Genomic DNA, 26,596 nt, shown 5'->3' on the forward strand with positions numbered 1-26,596 from the left:
GCTCTATTGTATTTATTTAATACAAACCTAACAACACTTCCTTTCTTCTTCGCCTCCTGAGGCACATCAAAATAAGCTAATGGTAACTGATCACTCTACTTTTAGACAAAGTCAATTTCAGGTCCACAGACTAACCGTTACATATCGCTGAAGGATATACGAGTATTGTCGTCATATTATACTTGGCGGTCATTAAGTGATGCTCATTTGATAACAATGTGAAATATTTTCAACCCAGTAATCTAATAATACATAAAAATCGAAAAGCCAAATTATTTTAAAGCTCTATAGGCCAATACTAAGTACTGCCTATACAACTTGTTGGTACACTGAAGACACTGACCAGAACAGACATTAATGGCAGATTGTTTCGGTAGATCTTATATTTTTTTTATACAGTAAAAGCTCTTACTCGCGATTCGCCCACTGAGTTTCTCGCTGGATCTTCTCAGTGGATCGTGTTTCCGATCCGGTGGTAGATTCTGCGAAGCACTGCTCATGCTAGGACCAGAGTTAGCAACACCTTCGGTTTGAGCCCCGAGAGCTCACCTGTACGCTAGGGTAACGGTGTTTATACACCCACTTATGTAGAAGGAAAAAAAGCTCGTGCTCCCTTCATTCGCGTTTAAACAAAAAGACCCAATCCCTAGTTCGCGGCTAAAGATCTCATTATTCGCAGATTTTATCGGTACATGTACATTGATAAAAAGGATTCCTATTTGTAGGTATCCAACCGAGTATGCTTTGTAAACACACTTTTCCATATTCACGATCTCTGTATTCGCGGTATATTTACAGAACGTATACCCCGCGAATAAAGAGCTTTTACTGTATTTCAATATAATTTGATCATTGTCCATTTATTCCTCTATAGATGCACAGACGAACGTATTATGGGGAAATAAGGGACTTCAGAGTTTGGACAATTTTGGCAACAGAATTGAGAAGAGGATACTGAAAGAATTACTGTAACAATAATACCTTTGGGGGGTCTTAACGATGAAAGGAAAGATCTTCGACCGAGCGGGTGATATTGCTCGGTAGACCGACGGTCCGAATGTTGTTGTTCGGAACTTGTATATATGCGCTTTATCTTGAAAATGTCGTAAGCGAGATTCAGGCATCTGTCAATTATCTTGCGTTGTATGATGGCTACCCGCCACATCACTCCCCTCCGAGACTGGAGGTCGTGTCATTTTTAGTTAGCGTTGTCCGTGCTGAGATTAGCTTGCAAGGGCCAGTGCTGCTCGAAGCCTGCGGTGAGTCGAGGCTGAGCTTGAATGCTGCGTGCGTGTCGCCAGTGCTGCTCGAAGTTTGCAGTGAGTCGAAACTGAGCTGAATGCTGCCTGGATGTCGCCAGTGCTGCTCGAAGTCTGCGGTGAGTCGAGACTGAGCTTGAATGTTGCGTGCGTGTCGTGGTAGTCCATGTGATGCAGAGCTGCCACGCCGGAGATGTGTTACCCCAAGCGTTGATGATCCGGTCGTGGACTGCGATGAACTGTAGCGGCGTGATGAGGCAGTAAAGTTGCGTGCCGTAGGACCAGGAAGCGCGGTGAGTCGGCTGCGATGGTCCTGTTGAGGCTGCGGTGCTGGCTTGCTGTGGGACGACTGTCAATGACGTTTTATCTGCGAGAATGCGGGGATTGTGGTAGCCGAAATTCTTGATGCGCCGATGATGAATCAGAAGGTTGCGTGTTCAGATCACGTCGGGGTCACCAGTTTTGGGGGTCTTAACGATGAAAGGAAAGATCTTCCACCGAGTGGGTGATATTGCTCGGTAGACCGACGGTCCGAATGTTGTTGTTCGGATTTTGTATATATGCGCTTTATCTTGAAAATGTCGTAAGCGAGATTCAGGCATCTGTCAATTATCTTGCGTTGTATGATGGCTACCCGCCACAATACCCACTCCACATTTTCTTAGTATTATTGGAACCATAATGTGCGATGAACGAGCATCATACAGTAAAATCACGCATCCACGATCGATTGTAATTCTTTGCAGTCACAAGTTATTCTCTTTTTAGTATACATACCAGTGTGCTCAGTGCGAGTTTTTTAACGTTCTCGATAACGTAAAAGTTAACTCAAATTTGTATGCAGTTGGAACTCGCCCCTAGTGGCAAACGTTACCAACGTTTACCAACTCCATACAAATTTGAGTTAACTTTTACGCTATCGAGAACGTTACAAGACTCGCACTAGGCACACAGAGCCATGAGATCCTTTACCAGGTTACATTAAAAAACGTACACTAATTAGACTTAAATACAGCTAAACAATTCAAACAGCACGATACAAGCTGAAATAATAATATATTATAAAGAGTCGGTTGCTACGCCCACGGCGATAGCTGGAGACTGCGAGCCCGACCGAAGTGGGGCTCGTCCACTAAGTCGAGCGGAAACTGTCGAACAATTTCCATTTTCTAAATCGGTGATTTTTGTAGGCTACAAATATTATTTTAACTTTTGTTCCCCGAATAATGAAAATTCTATAATTATTACGTAAGCTTCACAAGAGGTTCTACCATCAGTAATTACGCAAATTATAATTTTGCGGGTTTGATTTTTATTACACGAATTCTAAATTAGTGTACTTGATAACTGGTCGTAGGTCGTATTGTAAGCCCGTGCTAGTATGTACCACTTTGCTACTTAGTTCTACGCATTCACTTATGATCTGTATGAGTTCCGATACGGTCTAACAAAAAACCACAAACAAATTAAAATGATTTTATACATTTATTTTTATGAGATATATTCTTCTTCTTTTTTGTCTCTACCTTATCCCACTAGGTGGGGTCGGCACAGCGAATTTTTCCATTCCATTCTCTTCTATCAGCCATCATCTCAATACTCACTCATCTCTCTCTCATATCGGTATTCACACACTCCATCCATGTCTTCTTCGGTCGACCTCTTCCCCCTCTACCTTGCACTACAATTTCCCTACATCTCCTAGTCCTAAAAGAGATATTCAGATTCTGAAAATATTATAGAGACCAGTCGGTTAAAAAATGTTAAATGAACGTAAAGCTTTAAAGAGGAAATACTCAAGTTGCGGCTATAATGAGACTGTTTATTGAATACCGACGTAGGGAACGCGCGGAAACGCCTAGACTGGACGTTTCGCTAATTGAAGCCGTTTGTTAACTAAACGCTACATAGTTATGCTTTTATTAAATCCGCCGACGAAAAAACCAAAGCGTATTTAGCGGTAACACTTCACATTGTGTTTTTAACTTTATAGACAGAGCATGCAAGCTATTTGATGATAAGCGGTCACGATGGTGGCTTCTCGTGTGAGAATTGCGCATCGTATCGCAAAATAGTCTAGTAACATTCGAACGTATAGTTTTAAGAGAGTGGTCAGGCCACTTAGCTTGTTATCGTCTTAAGACAGTGCGGTAGATAACAAGGCTGTTTGCATCCAAGTACTAAATAGATTCGCCATGGCTGAGCAGGTGTTTGTTCGGAAGCAGGGTTGATGCAACGTACATAGACCCAGATGAACTCAACAGTTGCGATGTAATATTGACACAGTTGGCACGTTCCGTTGCTACTGTGAATTGTTCTATTTCAATTTACAATGTTCGAATAGCAATGGCGTACCAAAGCTTTGATCTCGTAAATAAGACTACGGTTGAATCCAGAAACTCACAATTTTATTAATAGTCTATCTACTAAAAATTGTACTTCAACTATAAATACTCGGATAAGAATCAAGTCACTAACTCAATGCTCTTTCCTCCTTAATAAGAAATAACAACAATTGTGTCAATTAGCACATTATAATCTAATTTAGGCTTAGCATATACAAAAGCTTATCGACAACACTTTCAAAGCTCTCTGCAGCAAGCTTCGTAATAATAAGATTGGTGAATGTTTGACAAACAAAGACGAAACTGTTGCCAGCTTCTTAATAATAAAGATTGACAAACATTTGACAAGCAAAGATGAGATATAAGTTTTAACTCAAGATCAACAATCAGAGCTCACAGCTATCAAACCGTTGCATTCAAACAACAATTACTATTAGTAGGCAGCAGCTTGGCTATTCCCCTGACAGCTATTAGCTAAACACCCAGTTACATTGGACAAATTGTGAAAATAATTTAAGTCTACTACACTTTAAGACGTACCTGTGGTTCTGGTTTTTTGACCTGGCTATTGTCAGACTATTATCATGTTAGCTCCAGTGGCCAATAATTACGAACATTTTTCCTAGTGCACATTATTTATCTGAAAAGTGGTTTTTAATAGCCAATTTTTGGAAATAGGCTTGCTGCCGACTTTGCCTAGTAATCACCATCGCCCGTTGACACTATCAATACCAGTCGTACGACCGTGTTGTTATCTACCTTATTACTCTTCTCGATCTCCTTTGACCATAAACCATAGCACGTCATTGACATTACACTGTCGAAGATAAATCATTTGAACTCACTACGTTTCTCTACTGAATATACAAAGACCATAGTGATGTATTCACGAACCTAACAATAGCAACACCGGTTAATAAAACAAACAACAAAATCTTTAACATCTGGTAACACTGTTTTCATGTGTTGCAATACTAGCTACAATAATTACGTACAGCCCGCTCCGAAATGTTAAACTCTACCGCACGCGCGGCCCAGTTTACTGTTTAACTAGTATCCTACAAAGAAAAGAAATAACTAAATGATGCAATTAAAATAGGGATGTTTAATTGTTGGAATCATACCTCTATGATTTGCGTTCGTTATGAGTGAATGTTAAATGTTCTATTTGTAATGTTTAGTTGTTTGGCTACAAATTTTGATTGCAACAGACCAACTGAATGTTGAAACGCGTCCATCAAAGAAATTATCGTCAATACCGTTCGATTTGAATGTAGTCGAGCAAAACGTATGATGATGTAAACTTCTTATCTGATGTTAAGTTTCCGCAACACAAACAAGGTGTTAGCAGACCGCTCACTATACTGAAATTAGGGTAAAGCATAAAAAATAAATTATTATTCATTTACCAAATCATAAATACTGTTTGTTTGACATTTCGTGAACCCGCAATGGATTACGAAGGTAGATTATATTTTGCTGTTCATGGCACGCAATGCAAGACACATTCTATTCTCATTCCATATTCGATTAATAGTGTTATTGTGGTGGAAATCAGAGTCTTCATTTACGAGAATGGTTTTCTGCGCGTAAACCCCGTGTATGCTACAGCGTGAACTCCAGCGTCGAACTAGAGATACAAATCAGAATGTTTATTATTCAAACAAGCCTCCACAGGCGCGTTTAAGCCTTCGTGACTTCACCATCGATTCGGAATGCAGACAACACACTAAAATTACAAATGATTATTAAATCAGTACATTGGAGAAGGATCATGTGACCTAGAAAAAACAGGTCACCTGCATTAACTATTTCGTATTGTTGCTTGGTTATTAACATGAGGTCAATGTTTGAGACAAGTGATCCCAGCCTGCACCGTTCCAACACAAGGAGCGTGTATCACAAGTAACAAATATTTAATTTTACAATAAAATACACAAGAAAACGTGCAACCAAAAAGGAACTTTTAACTCAATAAAACAGTCAATCGGTTTTATCTTAAAACATAATTTAGTATTGCAAACTGCCTCCGTCTGAGATAATGCGTTATCAAGAATCAGTTACATTAGTGTAAGGATTAAACAGATTGTGTTGATGAGTCGACCCGACCCTCGCGATTCGAATTAAAAATTTAAAAAAATAATTAAAAAACATTATCGCGGCGCAAACTTGAATACAGTTTTATTTTATTGCTGTCAATGAGCTCAATTTAAGTAGTGACCAGAACCCATTATCCTTCTAAACAGAGCACAGAAATAAACAGTAAAGTGGCCACCAGGAAGTCTCACAGTACGCTCTGCCCCCCCACAAAAACAGATTGGAGATCGGATTACGCCGATACAAAACTCAAAGAACGCTGCTGCTCTTTCGCCGGTTTAGCCACCAAACTCTTGCCATGAATTACTGAGCGCGTAATTATTCACAAAGCGTTACCACTTTTTGCATCTTTTTGCTGAATTATATACCACGTTTCGAAAGATAGAGGAACCGTGACTCCAGTTCCGACCTGCACCTTACGCCTCAAGGTGAAATAGCAAAATAAGAAAACAACCATGATAGTGCAGGTTTCCAATACTCCTCCTCCCAGAGTCTCGCATTGCTCATGTCTGAGGGTCGTGACCTCTCATTATCCTCTCATTATCTCCTCCCATTATCCTTCTCTGGATGATGTTTCGCCAACTTCCTCTGTTCTCGGCGGTGTGTATGACAATATCGTAGACTGGTATCCAGAGTGGTGCGTATTTGGTTGGACCAGCGCATTGGATTACGGCCACCAGATCTTTTGCCTGCAATCTTGCCATCAATTGTCACCGCTCTTTCTGGCAATGTGACCGAAGAACTGAAATATCCTGTTGAGGCAGATGGTAGAGAGCCTGGTTTGGATATTGAGCTGTCATAATATGGATGCGTTTTAATACTAGGTGCTTCAAATTCCTGTCTCCTTGTTCCAGGTTGCAATTGTTCCTCAATCGGTGCTGAAGGCAACTCGTGCGACATACGCACGGGTCAGTGCCGCTGTAAGTCCCACGTCACCGGCAGAGCCTGCGATGTGTGTGACGTAAGTTCAAACTAAACTTTTTAATCCTTTATGAGGCAGTGCGCCGTGAATTTATTTAAAAATCTTGAGATCAACGAAAATAGAACGTAAAATTTACTAAACACATTACAAATGAAGCGCTTAAAAAAAATTCTATTTTAATTTTTAATTCCTATGTAGGCAAACGAGCATACGGCCCTTCTTCTTCTTCTTCGAAGCGAATATTTTTAATGATTTTTTAAAGTTGAAAAACAATTTAACTCTGTGTTGCTGACGCAATACAAATTCGAATTAGTAATGGAAGCCGTTAACCCAGATAGATACGTGTGCAAAGCGAAATGTCAACGAGACGCTTCCAGGTGTTAAGTTCGTTAGCATTTCAGTAAACGTTAGGAGTACAAACTTTTATTACCCTAAGTAGGTGGTCGAGCTCACGACCCTCCTGGTATTAAGTCACCGGAACTCAGATATCGTAACCTGGATCCTCCTTGCATCGATAATCCTCAATGCTGAGGGTCGTGGCCTCATGAGGCTTTCTTGGGAAAATACACGTGGTCGGGTCCCGCGTCCTTCCACGGCAGCGCTTTTGGAAGAGATTTAGTTCTTCGAGGCTGCTGAAGCCTTATTTGGGTCCGGCTAATTGACCGCCGCCAGACATTCGGCGTTGACTGTTTTACGGTCGAAACGGTCGAACTCCAACTCAACCCCCCTCTTTTCTCATCCGGGCTTGGGACCGGCATTGGCAGAGTTAACCTGGATAAGGGTGGCTATCTATATCTTAAACATAGGCTGTCTTACCCTTTAAACCAATCAAAACAGTCTTCAAATAATAAAAACAAAACCACATTGTTATCATTCAGTAACACTAAAGATTCGATTTGTTTATTTCGATTTATGCTCCAGACCACCCGCATAAAATCCACGCAATTTCCTTCCAATACGAATTTACAATGCGACAGCTGTGTTTATTGTTTCGTATAAACGGAAATTCAAATCAGAATTCACCGGTTTTAGGGCATTGTGGTGGCGTATTAGATACGGCTGTGCACCGTCCGCGTCATGCCTAGAGCCGACTCGGAGCATTCTTGCGTCCTAGTTTGAATAATAGGACAGTTATGCGCGATATAAAATTGAGGATTCTTGAACTTACTTCAACAAACCTTCGGCTTACACGGTATATAAATATAGTATAAAAGTATACTCTTCGGTTTTCGTGCGACACAGACTGTGTGCTTAGTCCGAGTTTTTCAACTTCTCGATCGCGTTAAAGTTAACTCAAATTTGTATGGAGTTGAAACAACTTCTCTTCGTTTGCCGCTAGAGGCTCTATTCCAATTAAAATTACTTTTACGATTTGTTCTCGAGCTTACTATATTATTATACTATATTCACTATATTTATTGCGTTTTTTGTGCAACGTTTCGAATAATTTACTGTCCGGCGACCACAAAAAGTAATTTTAATTATACACAGAAGTAATACTTCTGTCGTAGTAATGTACCGAAGTAATACACAGAAGTAATACTTCTGTGCACGAGTACCGAATACTGAGGCACATATGGACAAGAACACTAGAACATCAAATATCTGTGAACTAAGGTTGACTCCTTCGACCGGAGAAGGACTTAGGAAAACTTGTAATCATCAGCCTGTATCTCTCCACTGCTGTGATGTAGACGTCTTTAGTCTAGTCTAGTCTATAGTTCGCCAGTTCCAATAATGAAATAACAAAATAACTTACGAAAACTTAACGTAATGAAAATTCAGCAGTCGAAATTCGTTTCAAGTGCCAATTGGGAGCAAATAAATAATACATATGGAAATAAATATATATATAATAAATATATAAGAAGCATAACCAAACAGTGGACGCTCTCAAACTAGGAGTAACTCCAGTTCAAATCAACAGAGTTCTGTTCTTAACAGGAAGGTTACTGGGGCTTGGACAGAGGTGGCTGCAGACGATGCGAGTGTGGGTCTGGCGCTTCGTCATGCGACCCCGTGACGGTAGTCTGCGCCTGTGCCACGGGGGTCGGCGGAGTGCAATGCGACCGATGCTTACCTGGATACTACGGCTTTGGACCTGCCGGGTGTTTGCGTAAGTTTACTTCTTATTAATAATAGTGTGCGTTGCCAGTGATGACATATGACACTGATACGTGGTCGCTCACAATGGGCCTTATGAGAAGGCTCAATGAGGAGATTCGCAGGAAAACACTGTAACCGATATAACTCAAAGGATTGCAACGTTGAAGTGGCAGTGGGCAGGACACATTATTAGTAGAACGGACGGCCGTGGCGACCGCGTACCGGAAGACGTAGCGTGGGTAGGTCTTGTGGGAAGATGGACCGACAAGCTATAGAGGTTCGCGGAGATCCACAAAAAACTCGGAGCAATTTAAAAATTCTAGCTTCTATACTTTTCGTTCAAAAGAACCGATATGTTTTCTTTTCCACAGTTTGTCCCGTTTGCTCGGAAGGAAAAGTTTGCTCTCCGACTAGTGGTCGTTGCGTGTGCCCCGGAGGGTCGTTGGGCCCGGGCTGTAAGCAGTGCGCGCGTGGGTACTGGGCCACGTCGCCAGGACACTGCCGGCCCTGTGCATGCGGACAAGGAGCTCTAAACAGTAAGTATTACACCAAAGATAATTTCATTGCAAGCTCAATACAATCTGTGATAAATGAAATGAAAAAGCTTTGGAATGAGCTTCCCCTCTGTGGTGTTTCCCAAGTGCCAACATGTCCTTCTTCAAAGAGGCTTGTGTAATGAACTTAACGGTAGGCAGGGTCTTGGCTCTGCCTTTGGCATTGCTGATGTCCATGGCCGACGGTAATTCACTATCAGGTGGGCTGTATTCTCGCCCGCTTACGAGGGCAATAAGAAAAAGCGAAAAGTTTTTTGATATTACAATGTAAAATAATTTTATTTATTTTTGGTATTTAATATTTCATAGATTTTAACCGTTATCTTTATCAAATTTGACATCGACATTATCATGACTCGTGACTAAAATAATTATGATTTCATTAATCTCAGTTTTCATGTCGTTCGTGACCTCTCTTGACAAATGTTGTTTTTTTACTCGTTCAGATAACTGTAATCCACAAAGTGGGCAGTGCAAGTGCAGACCTGGCTGGGCTGGGCTCGTCTGCGACGTATGCGCGTTCGGACACCACGGACCCAAATGCAAGCCGTGCGACTGCAACCTCGCTGGCTCGAAGGGCTGCAGCTCGGACTTGTGCCCTTGCGATAACCGGGGAAGATGTAATTGCAAGGTAAATTTAAAAGCCTATATTATTTAATTGCAGAAAACCTGCAGATGCTCTATATACTGAAATTAGCGGGATCAAGTGGATAATGAACTCCATAAACATCCCAAAGTGTAAAATTCAAGATTATATGACTGCTTTCTAACACACATATTATGTATTATTTACATTAATGTAGAATTGGGCTCGTGCATAAAAAAATACTCCACTGTTGCACTTTTATTGTTATTTTCTAAAATCTTATATTATTATAATTAAAAATTAAGTGACACCTTTTTTACTCTCTGTCATTTTTTTTTCTTTTTTTTACCGTTTTCTTTCCCGTTACCTCATGCCTTAACGCTCCGTGCAACACTCTCTTCATACGTTCCGTTGTTACCAATCCTACATGAATATATTAATGGACGTAACTTATATTATTATTGGTGGTAGCTTTTTGTTATCTTGTAAGGACAGTATAAAACATTGATATTGAACAGGAGAACGTTGTGGGGGAGAAGTGCGAGAAGTGCCTCGAAGGCACGTTCGGTCTGGCCGCGGAGAACCCGGTCGGCTGCACGGCTTGCTTTTGCTTCGGTCGCGCGGCGCAGTGCTCGCAGGCGGAGCTGGCGCGGGCCGCCGTGCACGCGGCCTCGCCCCTACACATAGAGCTGCAACGATCCAAAGACAATACAGCCATCACCACCGTAAGTAGCATCCTTTATTTATGTACTTGGTACTAGCTGACCTGGCAGACTTTGTAGTGCCTCAATCCATAAATAAAAGACCTAAACTTTTGTATAAAATAAACTTAAAACAAACAAAAGGAATCCGTCCGACGGGGGACACATCAAAGGGAAAACAAAATTGTTATTTTTATTTCTATGATTCCGAGCATTTTCATATTTATCCGTCACAGGTTCAAAGAGTCTTCGATGATAAGCAGCAAACCTATCATTGCCGGCCCCCTGGCATTACAGATATCCATGAGCGACAGAACTTGCTTGTCATTAGTTGAGCCGTAAAACAATTGCCTGATTAGCTAATAAAAAACTGTCTTCACGAACTTTATCTATCTTTGTTCAGATGGACCAAGATTCTCTCTTAGCTATTCACACGCACTCGCCCGAAGCCACCATCAGCCTGCCATGGCCACCGGCTCCGGTCTACGTGGAACTCGACAAGCGCTTCCTTGGGGATCGAGTGACATCGTACGGCGGACTCATCAGGTTTCGAATAGAGCAGGAGGGGGGAGTGGAACTAGATCCAGAAGTAAAGGCCAAGTTTCCATTGGTCAGGATATATGGAAAGAACATTGTGCTGGACCATTACGAGGTATGAAAATATGTGTTTTTCATCCGCCTTAGTTGTTCATTGCTATTTGGTTTTGCGTTTGGTACTTGAAAACGAAGAGCAGTGAGGTATAGTACATGCTGATATATTCGTCCTCCTAGAAGCCTCCTTCCTGATCCTCCTCCAACGTACCTATAGTATTGGCTAATACTATTTCATTTGATGGGCTCGAACTGTAACCACCAAGTCAGTCGTAGCCACTTTGCCTTCTTTTTTTTTTATTGCTTAGATGGGTGGACGAGCTCACAGACCACCTGGTGTTAACTGGAGCCCATAGACATCTACAACGTAAATACGCCACTCACCTTGAGACAAGAGTTCTAAGGTTTCAGTATAGTTACAACGGCTGCAACACCCTTCAAACTGAAACGCATTACTGCTTCACGGCTGAAATAGGCAGAGTGGTGGTACCTACCCGTGCGGACTCACAAGAGGTCCTACCACCGGTAAGAGTCCTAACACCTGTCTCCTGCGATATCAACACCAGGACAGGTCATAAGATACTCATGACTCTTGGTAATGTTATTCAAAAGAATATGAACTCAAGTAGGTAATTCTCGTCTTACTTCCAACCAGCACGTGCCTCCTTTAAATGGGAGTTACTCGATCCGTCTCCACGAGTCGCTCTGGTGGGTCCGCGGCCATAACGCGCAGAGCTCCCGCGCCGCGCTTATGCTGGCGCTGCAGAGGGTCGACAGGATTCTCCTGAGGGTCACCACTAGAGCGCCCAGCTATGATGAACACGTCCATGCTTTGTAAGTAGTCTATAACAGCAGGCTTCTTACAATAATAATGCGATTCTTTAAGAAAATCCAATTTTTTTTATTTTAATGTAGTTCACAATTGACAGGTCGAATGGACATGTTGACTAATCCTTTTTATACGATTGTAAATCATCAAATGTACATAATTATATCATACATTTTAGTCTATAACATGGCTTCGCTTCGTCATGCTGTATCACGAAATGAAATTCAACATTTACACAAAATATTACATATCATGAAAGAAAACTACATAAAGATTATGAAAGATGAGTTTCATTGAATATATCAACTTATAAATGTACTTTTTCCAACAGGCTATTAAACGTGTCTCTAGACACAGCCATCCCGGGCCTGAGTCGCTCAGCCCCAGCGTTAGGAGTTGAGATCTGCGCGTGCCCTCGCGGCTACTCCGCGTCATCGTGCCAAGAACCAGACATAGGCTTCTGGATGCCACCACCGAGGGTCCACTTGTCTACCGTGAAGGGAACCATCGTTATCAGCCTGGAAGGAGAAGCGCAGCCTTGTCATTGTCATAACAGAGCTACGAAATGCGATCCAGAAACTGGATATTGTTTGGTAATTTATTGGCTTGAATTTTGATGATTGACTTAAATGGCCTTTGATAGGTTGAGTGGGTCGAAGTCAGAGCGTACTTTTTTTTCTTTTTTTTTTATTGCTTAGATGGGTGGACGAGCTCACAGCCCACCTGGTGTTAAGTGGTTACTGGAGCCCATAGACATCTACAATGTAAATGCGCTACCCACCTTGAGATATAAGTTCTAAGGTCTCAGTATAGTTACAATGGCTACCCCACCCTTCAAACCGAAACACATTACTGCTTCACGGCAGAAATAGGCGGGGTGGTGGTACCCACCCGCGCGGACTCACAGAGGTCCTACCACCAGTAATTACGCAAATTATAATTTTGCGGGTTTTATTTTTATTACACGATGTTATTCCTTCACCGTGGAAGTCAATCGTGAACATTTGTCTTAACGTATTTCATTAGAAAACCTGGTACCCGTCTGCGGGATTCGAACACCGGTGCATCGCTTCATATGAATGCACCGGACGTCTTATCCTTTAGGCCACGACGACTTCAAAATCTACTATCCTTTTGTCATATCACTGAAACTACGTGGTTTTTTTATTGTAATTTTAGAGATATTTCTGTTCGAGTAAGATTTGCCCCTGTGCTCCAAGTATCACTACATACATAGGCTGCACTATCGGGAATGGAATATTTCCACTGTTCCTGTCATATTAAAATCTTTTTAATTGAAAACTCCTTGGTTTTAAAAATCGAATACCATTTATTTATTTAAAAAAAGATTCTCGGTCTTGTCACGAGGTTTTGTAAAACTTGTTTGGTCGTTGAGAAAATGGAATTCACTGGATGATTTATTATGACTTTCGAAGTGGTTTAACACAAAAACAGTATGTTGACCGGATGATTTCTGCATTTGGTGATGAAGCCCCATCCAAAACCACAATTTATCGCTGGTTTGCTGAGTTTCAACGTGGACGTGTCAAGCTCAGTGATGATCCCCGTCAAGGTCGTCCAAAAACTGCAGTCACCCAAAAAAACGTTGATGCTGTGCGTAAGCTGATTGAGGAAGATCGACATGTGACATACCGCGAAATTCAGGCAATTTTAGACATTGGCATGAGTCAAATACAAATAATCTTGCAAGAACAATTAGGTGTAAAAAAGTTGTTTTCCCGATGGATACCGCATTCGCTCTGTGAAGAGCAAAAAGCGGCTCGCGTTACTTGGTGCGTCAGAACTCTCGAAAGATTCCACGCAGGATCCTCAAATACTGTATACAACATTGTATCAGGTGACGAATCCTGGATATACGCGTACGAACCCGAAACAAAAAACCAGTCACGAGTTTGGGTGTTCGAAAATGAGTTAAAGCCAACAAAAATTGTTCGTTCACGGAGTGTTGCAAAAAAAATTGTGGCCACGTGGTATGCTAGCATTTGTTTGCCACAGGTCGTTTCTGAACTCCGTAAAGAGAACTGCAACCGCCGCATCATCCTCCATCACGACAATGCGAGTTCTCACACCGCGCACAGAACAAAAGAGTTTTTACAGCAAGAAAACATAGAATTATTAGACCATCCGCCGTATAGCCCCGATCTAAGCCCTAATGATTTCTATACTTTCCCTAAAATAAAGAATAAATTGCGTGGACAGAGATTTTCATCACCTGAAGAAGCTGTGGACGCCTACAAAACGGTCATTTTGGAGACCCCAACTTCCGAATGGAATGGTTGCTTCAATGATTGGTTCCATCGTATGGAAAAATGTGTCAAATTTCGCGGAGAATACTTCGAAAAGCAATAAATACATTTTTAAATAGTAATGTTGTGTCACTTCGTTAATTCCCGAAATTTTCAGTGCCGTCTATGTAGTATAAAACAAAGTCGCTTTCTCTGTCCCTATATCCCTATGTAATTAAATCTTTCAAACTACGCAACGGATTTTGATGCGGCTTTTTTTAATAGATAGAGTGATTGAAGAGGAAGGTTTATATGTACAATAACATCCATTAAATAGTGGAAAAATCAATAATAAATCAGTTTCCGAAGCGAAGCGAAGGCGGGTCGCTAGTTAGATAATAAAATAATGATTATGGTCGCCAGAACTGCACAGCTGGTACCGGTGGGCCCCGCTGCTCGGTGTGTGCGGCAGGATTCTACGGCAACCCCAACGCTCCTGCCGGCTGTCAGCCCTGCCCCTGTCCCTCCCGGGGCAAGAATTTCGCGTCCGGTTGTAACGTCGCAATGGGCAGAGTGCAATGCCTCTGCAAACCAGGTCAGTATAGTGGAGCTTTTAATTGGACGTGAATTTCTTCAATTTAAATAAACTTTCCATAATTTGATATAGAGTTTTCAATAACTGTAGAGTTGATTATAATATTCGGACATGTACCTCAATCTTAATTTACTTTATTTTTTTATTGCATAGATGGGTGGACGAGCTCACGACCATCATAGACATCTACAACGTAAATGCCGTCACCTACTTTGAGATAATAGTTCTAAGGTCTCAGTTTTTACAGTACAAAGGTTGCCCCGGCCTTCAAACCGAAACGCATTATTGCTTCACGGCAAAAATAGGCGGGGTGGTGGTACCTACTCGTGCGGACTCGCAACACGTTTACCACCAGTAATCACCACTTATCATTAGTATCATATTATTTACGTTTGATTTGTTTTTTTTTTATTGCTTGATTGGTCGACGAGCTCACAGCCCACCTGGTGTTAAGTGGTCACTGGAGCCCATAGACATCTACAACGTAAATGCCACCACCCACCTTGAGATATAAGTTCTAAGGTCTCAGTATAGTTTCAATGGCTACCCTGTCCTTCAAACCGAAACGAATTACTACTTCACGGCAGAAATGGGCAGGGTGGTGGTACCTACCCGTGCGGACTCACAAGAGGTCCTACCACCAATAAATCAAGTGTTTTATTTTTCGGGAACGTGTCCAGTATACACTGTACAAACTCCGCAGGCTACAGCGGGCCGCGATGCGAGTCGTGCGCCGTGGGGTACCGGCGCGACGCCGCGGGCGGGTGCGCGCGCTGCACGTGCGGGCGCGGCGCCGTGTCGCGGTGGTGTGACGCGCACGACACGTGTCGGTGCCGGGACTACGCCACCGGGCCCACGTGCGACACGTGTCTCGCTCCCAGGACTTACATGGACACCGATGGATGCATGCGTTAGTTTCGCAATTTATTATAGGAATTATAATACAGTGAAAAACATACCTCATACGACAACAAAATTGACTGGATCGATTTTTACATAAAATAACATTACGTTAACTTAAATTTTGTTATTGAGAACCTACTTTTTTTGAAGTCGCTTAAAAATGACATAATTTTGTCACTACAGTGACGATATGCATCTTGAGGGAGATTTAGAATCGCGCCAACAAGGCTTTGAAAAATCTCAATTAGTGATGCTAGAGTACTATTTAAGATTGATGTTATTTTAAGACACGATTGATACTACGACCGCCGATGATAGTATCTCTTGTTTGTTGCATTATGGTCGGATTAGTAGACTGGACGGTAACCACTAACGATCAGGTGGCCCTCATCTGTATGTAGCCTATCTTACTCCTCTTTAGATCCCTTGGAGCTGCTAAAGATACCCAGATAAAAAATAGGTAGCTCACAGACCGGGTATTCCAGTAACTACACTTGCTCTATTAGTTTGTACAATTTATTATAATAATAAATACATTTACAGTGTAAAATTTGATCAAAAACTCTGTTTTCAGCGTGTGACAACTGCACTCAGACATTATTGGACTCAATTGAAGAAGCCTCGTCGAATTTACGCAAAAATGCCAACCCGGCCGAATTAAAGCGCATCCCCAAGCCATTCCCGGCTTTAAGAGAGTTCGCACGCAATACTACAATCCTAAAAACCGCCTATGATTCTTTAAAGAAATACCTAGAAAACCTTTCAGGACTAGATAATTCGATCGCGAATTTAGAAGCAACAGAACACAAACTGTTTACAGAAGCGAATCGATTAAAGTCGGAAGCTTCTAGACGGTCAGCAGAAGGAGACTACCTGAGCTTAGAGAGCGTTAGCGCTTTGGAGGATGTGTTGCAATTGAGGAGGAGGTTGGGGGAGCAGGTGGAGGACCTGGATGAGTTCGCGAGAGGGGAAAAGCATTTAAGTGCTCACCGAGCACTGAAGGAAGCGAGACAGCTTTTAAAAGAAATCAGGAATGTTCAGCTTACTGATTTCACCGCTTCGGTTAATGATGTTTTTGATATGGTAAGTTACTTGATTTAATGCTTCAGTGCTTTCAAGCCTGATCCATTCCAAAATAATATAAAATATTATGTCTTCTGGTCAGATTTTTTTAAATACGCTTTTATTAGCTTCAAACGTTTGTATGTTAGTATGCAACGGAATCTTTGAACATGATTTTGACCCCCTTCAAAACGTCGGATTAACTCTAAATTTGGTATACTTATTAAGGACCGATGACGATTCAATTAAAAAAAAATTGAAAAAATTAAAATCGCCTAAAAAATGAAAAATCAATAATAGTTTAAAAAAACAAAAAAATACGCTTTTATATAAAATTCAACTGAAAAAAGAAAAATAATAGTTTAAATATATTATAATAATCTTCTAAATAATAGTTTAAAAAAACTAACAAAATACGCTTTTATAGGAAATCCCACTAAAAATTGAAAATAAATCTTAATAATTTTGAATTCAAAATAGTGTAAGAAAAAATGTTTTTATTGTAAAAAAGCGTGGGGGTCTTTTCGGGATATTATCAAAATAACCCTTCTACTCATATCTGTTCATTAAATATTTATAATTATTGTATATATATATGTATTATTTAGTTTCTTTTAAACTATTATTTATTTAAGGTTTATATTAGGATAATATTAGATTGTCGTACCTTCAGGCGAATCTCCAGACGACATCACTCAAAGAATATAAATATCGAATCGATGATACGTATAAACGGGTGAGGAAACTCGGTGAAGCGCTGACCGAGTGGGAGCGGAAAGCAGCTGACCTCCACCGTCTGGGCCAGGCGGTGTGGGACGCCGGCGACCAACTTGTTCAGCTTCAGGAGAAGGTGAAGCCGAGACTTGCTGCGGTCAGAGACGTCGGACTCAGATGTCGGCTGATACTTGAAGTAAGAAATTATGTTTTTTTTTTATTGCCCTTGTAAGCAGACAAGCATACGGCCCACCGGATGGTGAGTGGTTACCGTCGCCTATGGCCTTCAGCAATGCCACAGGCAGAGCCAAGCCTCTATGCATGTTTCCCCTGACTGTTATTATACGTTGAATACATTGTGTTTACGGTTTGATCTCGTGTTTGAGTTTATTCATTGAATAATTTCGTGACGTTTCGAAGTAAGTTGTAAAGAAAGCGCGACTTATTTCCGAAACGCGCAGTTAAATTCAAATTCAAATTCAAATTCAAAATTATTTATTTCAACTTAGATGTCAGTATGACACACTTGTTGAATGTCAAAATACAAATAACAATGTTAACTCTACCACCGGTTCCAAAAAAAGCCACAGTCCTGAGAAGAACCGGCGAAACAAACTCAGCGGGCCTTTTTTTCTTTTTGTTTTTTCTCAAATATATTCTTTTTTTTTAAATAAATAGAAATATTCACAATAAAAGAAAAAACAAGTCTAAAAAAATAATAATAATAATGAAAAATGAAAAGGCCAGGAGCGAGCGCCTCATTCCCACGTAGTGCCATCTAGTAAATAATCCTTAACTTTATAATATGCCTTGTTGCACAAACGTTCCTTAACAGTTTTCTTAAATCTATGAACAGGTAGTAGTTGAACGTTTAGTGGGATCTTGTTGAAAAGCTGTACACCCAGCCCCCTAAAAGAGTTGCTTATTTTCTTAATTCGAGCCGCCGGCAACGCAAGCCTATGTTTGTTCCTAGTGTTCACATTGTGCAAATCGCAGACTCTGGGGAATTCTTCAATGTTTTTACGCACGTACAATAAATTTTCAAAAATGTATTGGGACGCTAAAGTTAGAATTTTGATTTCCTTAAACTTGTCCCTCAAGGATTCCCTCGGGTGCATATTATAAATAGCACGAATAGCCCTCTTCTGCAGGATGAAAATCGTTTCGACATCGGCAGCATTGCCCCATAGCAAAATGCCATAGGACATAACACTATGAAAATAACTAAAATAAACCAAGCGTGCCGTATCTTCATTAATATACATTCGTATTTTTTTTACCGCAAACGCTGCAGAACTAAGCCTACTCGCTAACTTGCATATGTGAGGACCCCACTGCAGCTTAGAATCAACTGTTATACCAAGAAAAACTGTCGAATCCACAAGCTCCAGTGTCTCTCCACTTACAGTAATATTAGTGTCAACTTGTCTAACATTAGGTGTAGTAAATTTTATACATTTTGTTTTTTTGTTATTTAATAACAGATTATTAACACTAAACCAATGTACCACGCGCGAGATAGCATCATTCACATCGTCATAATCTTCCAAATGTCGTTTAATTTTAAACAATAATGATGTATCATCAGCGAATAATACGACCTCGTGACGGGTTTCAATAAACTTAGGTAAATCATTGATATATACAAGAAATAGGAAGGGACCCAATATGGAACCCTGAGGAACACCCATATTAAGTAAGACACCGGAAGATCTCGTTCCTTTAACGTCTACCTTTTGGATTCTTCCGGATAAATAAGATTTAATAAGTTCTAATGAAACGCCCCTAATACCATAATGGTGTAATTTCCTCAACAATGTATTATGCTCAACACAATCAAAAGCTTTAGATAAGTCGCAGAAAACCCCAAGGGCATTATGCGACTCTTCCCAAGCCTGAAAAATATTTTTAATGAGATCTACACCTGCATCAATAGTTGACCGACCTCTAGTGAATCCATATTGTTTGTTATGAAGCAGGTTATTGGAATTGAAGTGGTTCAAAAGTTGTTGCAGAATAATTTTTTCAAAAATTTTACTCAATGTAGGTAGTACTGAAATGGGCCTAAAGTTAGAGGGGTCAAAAGTACTACCAGATTTAAATAACGGTATTATTTTACTATATTTCATTAGATCAGGAAACACACCACCATCAATACAGTCATTAAATATTGTAGCAAGGTAAGGTGCAATTATATCAATAATGGATTTTATAACATTAATTGAAATTCCCCATAAATCACCAGTTTTCTTAATATTAATGAGCTTGAAATTATCAATTATGTCCTTTATATCAATATTTGTGAACTTAAAGTTAACACTGCATTTATCAACATGATTTTGCAGTAATGATTCGGCGACGGTAGGAGATGAAATTAAAGATTTTGTGGTAGAAGCTGGGATATCAGCAAAGTAGTGCTCAAAGGCACTGGCCACTTCTTGATGAGAAGTTATTATTCGATTATTGATTTTTAAAGTTAATTCAGCATTGCTGTTTCTGACATTCCCAGTCTCCCTATTAATGATATTCCAAGTCATTTTAATTTTGTCAGGTGCATTTTTTATAAGATTGCCTAAGTGCAATGACTTGGCCAATGTACAGACTTTTTTAAACAGCTTGGAATATTTAGAGACATACTCATGAAATGACTTATTATGATTATATGATTTTTCATGATAGAGATCGTATAATCTCTGCCTACTTTTGTGAATTCCAACAGTCGCCCATTCATTGAATGATCTTTTATTATGTAAGATCAGAGTTTTAGAAGTAAAGATGGCACTAAATTCAGAACTAATAACATTAAATAAATCCATGTAATGAACATTAGGATCTTCACTATAACAAACATTCGGAATTTTTGCCAAAACTTTACCTCTAAGCTTCTCCAAACGTCTAATATTAATAGGAACAAACGGTAGCTTTCTTGTACTATTAACATCTGAAACAGATTTAATTTTAAAAGATAAGAATTGTCCACTGTGGTCTGAACTTAAATGATTAATAATGCATTTATGTAAAGGTTTTACATTTGTGAAAATATTATCTATACAGGTTGCCGATGTGCTAGTTATTCTTGTGGGCTCTGAAAATAGATTGCTAAGGTTATATGATTTTAACAATGTTCTGAGTCTAATAGTGGCATTTGTATTTTCTAATAAATTTATATTAAAATCACCACAAATAAAAACATGTTTATTAGAAACAGAAAGCTTTAATAAAACACTTTCCATTATATTTTCAAAAAAATCATATAACGAATTCGGGGGCCTGTACACACTTACAACAATGAATCGCTCAAGCTCTACACATGCCATTTCAATAATCCGTTCCACAGAGAGGCTCACAATGTCTCTACGTTCCTTACATTTATAATCTTTATTAACAATGATCAGTGAGCCACCTCGTATAGCATTCTCTCTGCAGAAGGAACTTACAACCTGGTGATTTTTAAAATTACAATTTAATTCATATTTTTTAAGCCAATGTTCAGTAACACATAGAACATTGACTTTATTATAATCTAGGAACAAATCAATTTCAAGTTCTTTACCCATCAAACCTTGTAAGTTCTGATGCACGAGGTTGATCACAGTTGTTAGTTTAAAGTTATTAAAATGGAATATTTTTAAGTTAACCAAAGATAAAGTTTTGGGTTGCAATATAACTGTTTGTAACGTAGATGTCATAGAATATAAGAAATACGCCAAAGATCAGAATCGCACTAATAACATTTACAAACTCTTACTCGGCTGATAATATAAGTAATATTTCTGGCAAAAACATTATTGGAGCTTCGGTCTATTTAACAGAAACACACTCGAGGTTTTGTCATTTTCCCCAAATAGTGGGTCCGGTTATTTTTTGCTATATGCACACTTTGATATTTATAAAAAAAAAATGATCAAGTAAATACGATAAAATAAACAGATATATAAATGTATAATAATGTATGTAATGTATGTGTTGGTTGCTTGGGTTTCTTCAATAAAACTTCCACAATCGATTCTGTGCTTGTATTTCCTTTATACAGGTTTTTGTTAATTTAATACGTTGCGAATGAGTTAGCTTGGCACGGCCATTAATTGAAGTGTTTAAAAAATTGTGTCAGTGAACATAAATAAAATTTTGTACATTGCTCCTCAAAAATTCGTAGGCGTTAACAGTATGTAATAATAATATGTTGACAAAGGTGTTGACTTAAGTTGTGTATAACGCGACCTCTGGTACTCTGATATATTTCAGTAAGAACCGGATTAACGATGCGAACAATCACAATACTGTGGAATAACTTTTTTCTCCCCCGCCCTTAGGACATAAACTCCCTATCCACAAACAACTTGACCGACGCAATCGGAGCCATCCTGCTTCAATCTCAGACCCTCGCAATCAAGTTTGCAAGCATCGACGCGGAGCTAAAGGTGCTCACCCTTGCTGCTGAGGAGAAGGAGGGCATTCTATATAGTCTAACACCAGCTTACAGGCAGAAGTACTTGGAACCGGTCGAGAAACACGTCAAGCAGTTGGCCGAGAAAGCTATCGAATATAAAAAGTAAGTGTTTCTATTAAATTTTCTAAAGTTTTTGACGTGACAACGTCTTATAATTCAATGGAGCCGGCTGCACGCACGAAAAAACATGACTCGTTACCTCGCTCTGAGGTAACGCCGCATGGTAACGCTTGTCAATTGTTTAGGTATAGCAACGATAATTGCGGCGATAAAGGTAATGATTCTTTCGATATTAAATAAATTTTTTGTGATATATTGTCGAATATTCATGCTTTCATCATTAAAATAAATAGCATCGGTCCACTAGTGCAGCGATTGTAAGTTATGCTATAATTGACAAAACTATAACAATAAGTTAACAGAACTATTTCACGATGAGTAAAAAACCATTCCATCAGTATTCTCTTATGACGTTGTCACGTTCAACTATCGTCAGTAAACCGACTTTACAGACAACCGATTTTTTTTTCAATCATAATGAAAGAGCCGGCGTTAACAAACCTTACACGACGGAACCAAACCAATGCTATTATTATTTCGTACCAGTCTATTTGCGGGAAGTCGCGCCGCAGCTTCCCTGGGCGTCTCGGCAGCGCAGGCCTGGTCCCGGGTGGCCACCCTGGTCCAGGAAGCTAGTAAGGCAGCCGAGGAGGCAACTAGAGCAGCCGCAGCCGCCTCCAGTCTCGCTCGCGGCTCGGAACCCATGCTGCAACTCGCCGGAAAGGGGAAGAACAGTTCTGAAGATCTAAAGATGAGAGGAGCCGCTGTGTTGGCCAGAGCTGAAGGTTCGTTAAGTTCTAAGTAGTCTAAAAAAGTTTTGAGCTTTTTGCCAATGTTGAGATATTTTAATTTATTACCTTTCAATAAAGTAAAATAATTATGAATGACATTTATAATATTACGGTTTTACATAACAATAAAACCGATATTATGTGCCGAGAAGGAAAACATACAGCATTGTATTATGAAGAAGCAGTGTGTACTTAGCTTAAATTCCTTGTCTATGTCCAACCATAGACAGTCAATTTAGTTCCATCTTTAGCCGCTAGGTGCTGCCAGCAAGTATAAAGGAAGCGCAGCCATCTTTGATCTTCATAGTCTTCACCAGGAAGAACTTCCTGCAATGCTGTATGTTTTCCTTCTCGGCACATAATATCGGTTTTATTGTTATGTAAAACCGTAATATTGATGTGCCTTTGGAAAACATACAGCATTGTATTATGAAGACGTGTTTGTTATCTGCTGGTGAAATTATTAAGCACAACGCTATGATGAAATAGGTAAGCTATAATAAAATTATGAAGCGCAATGATCATGTTCATAATTTATATAATTATTAAATCGAAAAAACACAGCTGTTAACTTTCATGTTAATTCAATAATTAAAAAATATTTATAAGTTTGTAATAAACATTTTATCTTGTATATACAAGAAAATGTATAAATTGTATATATGATGTATATACATCATGTAGGAGTAAATGTTTTGAAAAAAAAAAGAATCGTGAGGATCTTTAGGAAGCTCTATTATTCGGCAATAATTATTGTAAACGTTTGGATGCTTTGCAATTGCCTCTAGAAAGTATTTCGTCCATTGGTTCATTATCAATCCATCTCAGAGGCTACTGCTGATCTACAACTTCTTAGAGATGGGTTGACGCCACTACCTCGTAAGGTTGAACGAAGACCAGTTTCCAATTACAGTACGGTATGCCGCTTTTGTGACAACACACATAGTTAGAAAAAAGTCCTTACGAATCTTACTGGGCATGTCTTTAGTTTCATGTTTAGAAAGCACTTATGCAGATTATTGACGAAAATTGATTTCAATTTTAGACCCAAATACTGGTATCAGAAAGATGTTTTTCTCTGTCATCAAAGAAACTGTCTTTAGAAATGTTGAGCAAAGTAAGGTCATTAACTCTGCGTTCAGTAGCCAGCAACATGGTTGTTGGTGTCCTTCACGCTACCTTGAGGCGTCATCTGGTGGCTGGGTTTGAAGAAAACCAATCTAGAACTATTCTCGGATCTCATGTGAATGGGACTATACTTAGTAAAGTTGTAATAAGTACTTGAATTTTGTTTAGTTATTCCGATGGCTTTTTTAGAATAGCAATTTTTATTAGAGAGCTTGAAAATGTTTGCTGTCCTACATGTATGTTGCCCACAGAAAGTCGACAGCGCTGCTTTATGCAGAAGGATTGTTTTACAGGCAAAATTTTCTTTTTGGAAAAGAAAAAAGAATTTGGCAACATCTGCAGACTTAGGATCAATTTTAAAACTGTAGCACCATATGCACCATCTTCTAGTTGCTGGTAAGTATGCTGGCAAAGTGGATTGACACCAGCTAATTTTCAATAAATCTTCTCCTGTGTAGACAAGTCTATTATTTGTACAACCTCCCCCCCCCCCCTTTCTAAGCTTTCAGGGTTAATGTTTACCCTGTGGAGGAGGCAGGTTTTGGATTTCGTGCGAGTTATCTAGCGTTCGGGATCTGAGGGCTTGGAAACCCAAATGCTTTCGCTCAGTCTTGGAACTCTACCAGGTAGGTTCCCTAGACACTGTTGAAGTGAGTCAGTACTCTGGGGAGAAGGTTGAGAGGAGGAATTCTCCATGCTAGTTGCATCCTCTACGGTCTGCTGAAGGTATCCAATCTTGGTCGGCGAATGGGTTTATATCCGGATGACCCCACTTTCGAAAAACTTTTGTGGTCACTTGTGGTAAAAAGTGCCATTTCGCAGGTTGATTTCCTCGTGATAGCCTGTTGGTTACGATGTTGTATCTCCCCGAGAGATTATAAGCTGACAGTTATCTTGAACTTATCGCTTAGGTTTAAAGATCGAAAGGTCAACGCTAGTGAAATACTTTCAGATTCATTTTGATTGTCACTACCATTGCAAATAGCTCTTTTGTGGCTGAGCCGTTTCAGTTGTTGAGCTGACCATAGACAGGACGTTAATATTTTGTCTAATTGTAATCCCAACCCATGTCCGAAGCTTCCGTTGCCAGGAAATGGTTGGTTTTGTGTATCGGCAATGTCTGAGATGGGGCTCCGCGTCAGCGCTGCATTTAATTGTTAACACATGTAAGATGGCCCGTTTTTACGGGGGTGTTTTTTCTTGAAACTTCGCAAGAATTTTCAAGTTCGCAATTTGAAAGTTAGCATAGATTGATGTAATTCCGTCAGAGTTTGAGCTAGGATGTTGTTGAGTGGCTACTTTATTTCTCGCAATTTTCCATCGAATCCCTAGACATGTCATCTCTTGAACCAGTGTACTAATTGATTTTTTGTAAGGCTGACTTGGCAGCCCAAATAATCCAAGAGCTTTACAGCTTATGAGGGCCTGAAGACTCAACTTGGACTTCTTTTGATGGACCAGGTGGAATTTGCGTAGGTGGGATAACACTCAACATCCCTTTGCACGTAATGTCTCCGCGACAGAGCATGCTATGCAAGCAAAAAAGGTGTATTTGTCTTCATGGACCAAGAAGAAGTCGCGTAGGTAGGTTAACATTTGACTTCCCTATGTACGTAAGGTCTTCGCGACCGAGCATGGTATGGGAGCAAAAACGTTTATTTGTTTTGGTGAAACAAGATCAAGTCGTGTAGGTAAGCTAGCACTTCGATTTTGCACGCAATGCCTCCGCGACCGAGCATGCTATGGAAGCAAAAAGGTGTATTTGTTTTCAAGGACCAAGAGAAGAAAGTCGCGTAGGTACGTTAACATTTGACTTCCCTATGTACGCAAGGTCTCCGCGACCGAGCATGCTATGGGAACAAAAACGTTTATCTGTCTTGGTGAAACAAGATTAAGTCGTGTAGGTAAGCTAGCACTCGACTTTGCACGCAATATCTCCGCGACCGAGCGACCGTGCACCCTATATAATGGAAATTGACATGCCAGCCCAGATAATCCAAAAGCTTCACAGCTTCTGCAGCCTGAAGTTTCAACTTGGATTTGTTTTGGTCGACCAAAAGGAAGTCGTCTAGGTAGACTAGCACTCGAGTTCCTTTTGCACGCAAGGTCTCTGCGACCCAGCATGTTATGGAAGCAAAAAAGGTCAATCCAAAAGCTTCACAGCTTCTGCAGCCTGAAGTTTCAACTTGGATTTGTCTTGGTCGACCAAAAGGAAGTCGTCTAGGTAGACACTAGCACTCGAGTTCCCTTTGCACGCAAGGTCTCTGCGACCCGCATGTTATAGAAGCAAAAAAGGTGTGGCTCTGAAGCCAGACCGAAGGGTAGGCATGTCATTTCATACTAACTCATAAGAAGGTACCGATTCCTTCCTGAAGGTACTGATACTGGTTCCTAGGTACTGATCCTCAAGAAGTATCGACGAAATTTTGCGACTGATACTAGAAAAATATTCCTGAGAAATGTTCAATTCTATCATCCAGTCCCCTGGAAGAAAGTTTGGTACCGAGGTGTCCGAAAAGAGTTGTTTTATCTTTACGACCTTGTTCAACTCTCGAAGATCGAAAATTGGACGGATTGATCCGTCGCTTTTCTTACGCAGTTTTTTTTGTTTTTTTTTTGTTTTTTTTGTTTTTATGGTATTTGGTAACCATAAATGG

The 26,596-nt window shown here is 40.1% G+C and overlaps 1 protein-coding gene and 1 long non-coding RNA gene across 3 annotated transcripts in view; both read left to right on the forward strand.

The window, feature by feature from the left end:
- The window catches only part of wb (wing blister), a 170,521-nt gene that overhangs the window by 118,023 nt on the left and 25,902 nt on the right, over nucleotides 1-26,596 (forward strand). For both annotated transcript variants that reach the window (XM_089740155.1, XM_089740154.1), the window contains 14 exons: nucleotides 6,556-6,662; nucleotides 8,568-8,739; nucleotides 9,101-9,265; nucleotides 9,730-9,914; nucleotides 10,388-10,594; nucleotides 10,974-11,222; nucleotides 11,817-11,995; nucleotides 12,322-12,583; nucleotides 14,660-14,831; nucleotides 15,535-15,741; nucleotides 16,309-16,817; nucleotides 17,470-17,706; nucleotides 21,824-22,062; nucleotides 22,567-22,805. In XM_089740155.1, coding sequence (XP_089596281.1) covers nucleotides 6,556-6,662; nucleotides 8,568-8,739; nucleotides 9,101-9,265; nucleotides 9,730-9,914; nucleotides 10,388-10,594; nucleotides 10,974-11,222; nucleotides 11,817-11,995; nucleotides 12,322-12,583; nucleotides 14,660-14,831; nucleotides 15,535-15,741; nucleotides 16,309-16,817; nucleotides 17,470-17,706; nucleotides 21,824-22,062; nucleotides 22,567-22,805 — 3,129 coding nt within the window. The remainder of the gene's footprint in view (nucleotides 1-6,555; nucleotides 6,663-8,567; nucleotides 8,740-9,100; nucleotides 9,266-9,729; nucleotides 9,915-10,387; nucleotides 10,595-10,973; nucleotides 11,223-11,816; nucleotides 11,996-12,321; nucleotides 12,584-14,659; nucleotides 14,832-15,534; nucleotides 15,742-16,308; nucleotides 16,818-17,469; nucleotides 17,707-21,823; nucleotides 22,063-22,566; nucleotides 22,806-26,596) is intronic.
- Nucleotides 22,913-24,401, forward strand: LOC149503052 (uncharacterized). Its single transcript, XR_016325823.1, has 2 exons — nucleotides 22,913-23,300; nucleotides 24,191-24,401. It is a non-coding gene; the product is annotated as an uncharacterized LOC149503052 (long non-coding RNA).

Source organism: Bombyx mandarina, chromosome 04 (genome assembly GCF_030267445.1).
Source record: "Bombyx mandarina strain Sakado chromosome 04, ASM3026744v2".
NCBI classification, from domain to species: domain Eukaryota; kingdom Metazoa; phylum Arthropoda; class Insecta; order Lepidoptera; family Bombycidae; genus Bombyx; species Bombyx mandarina.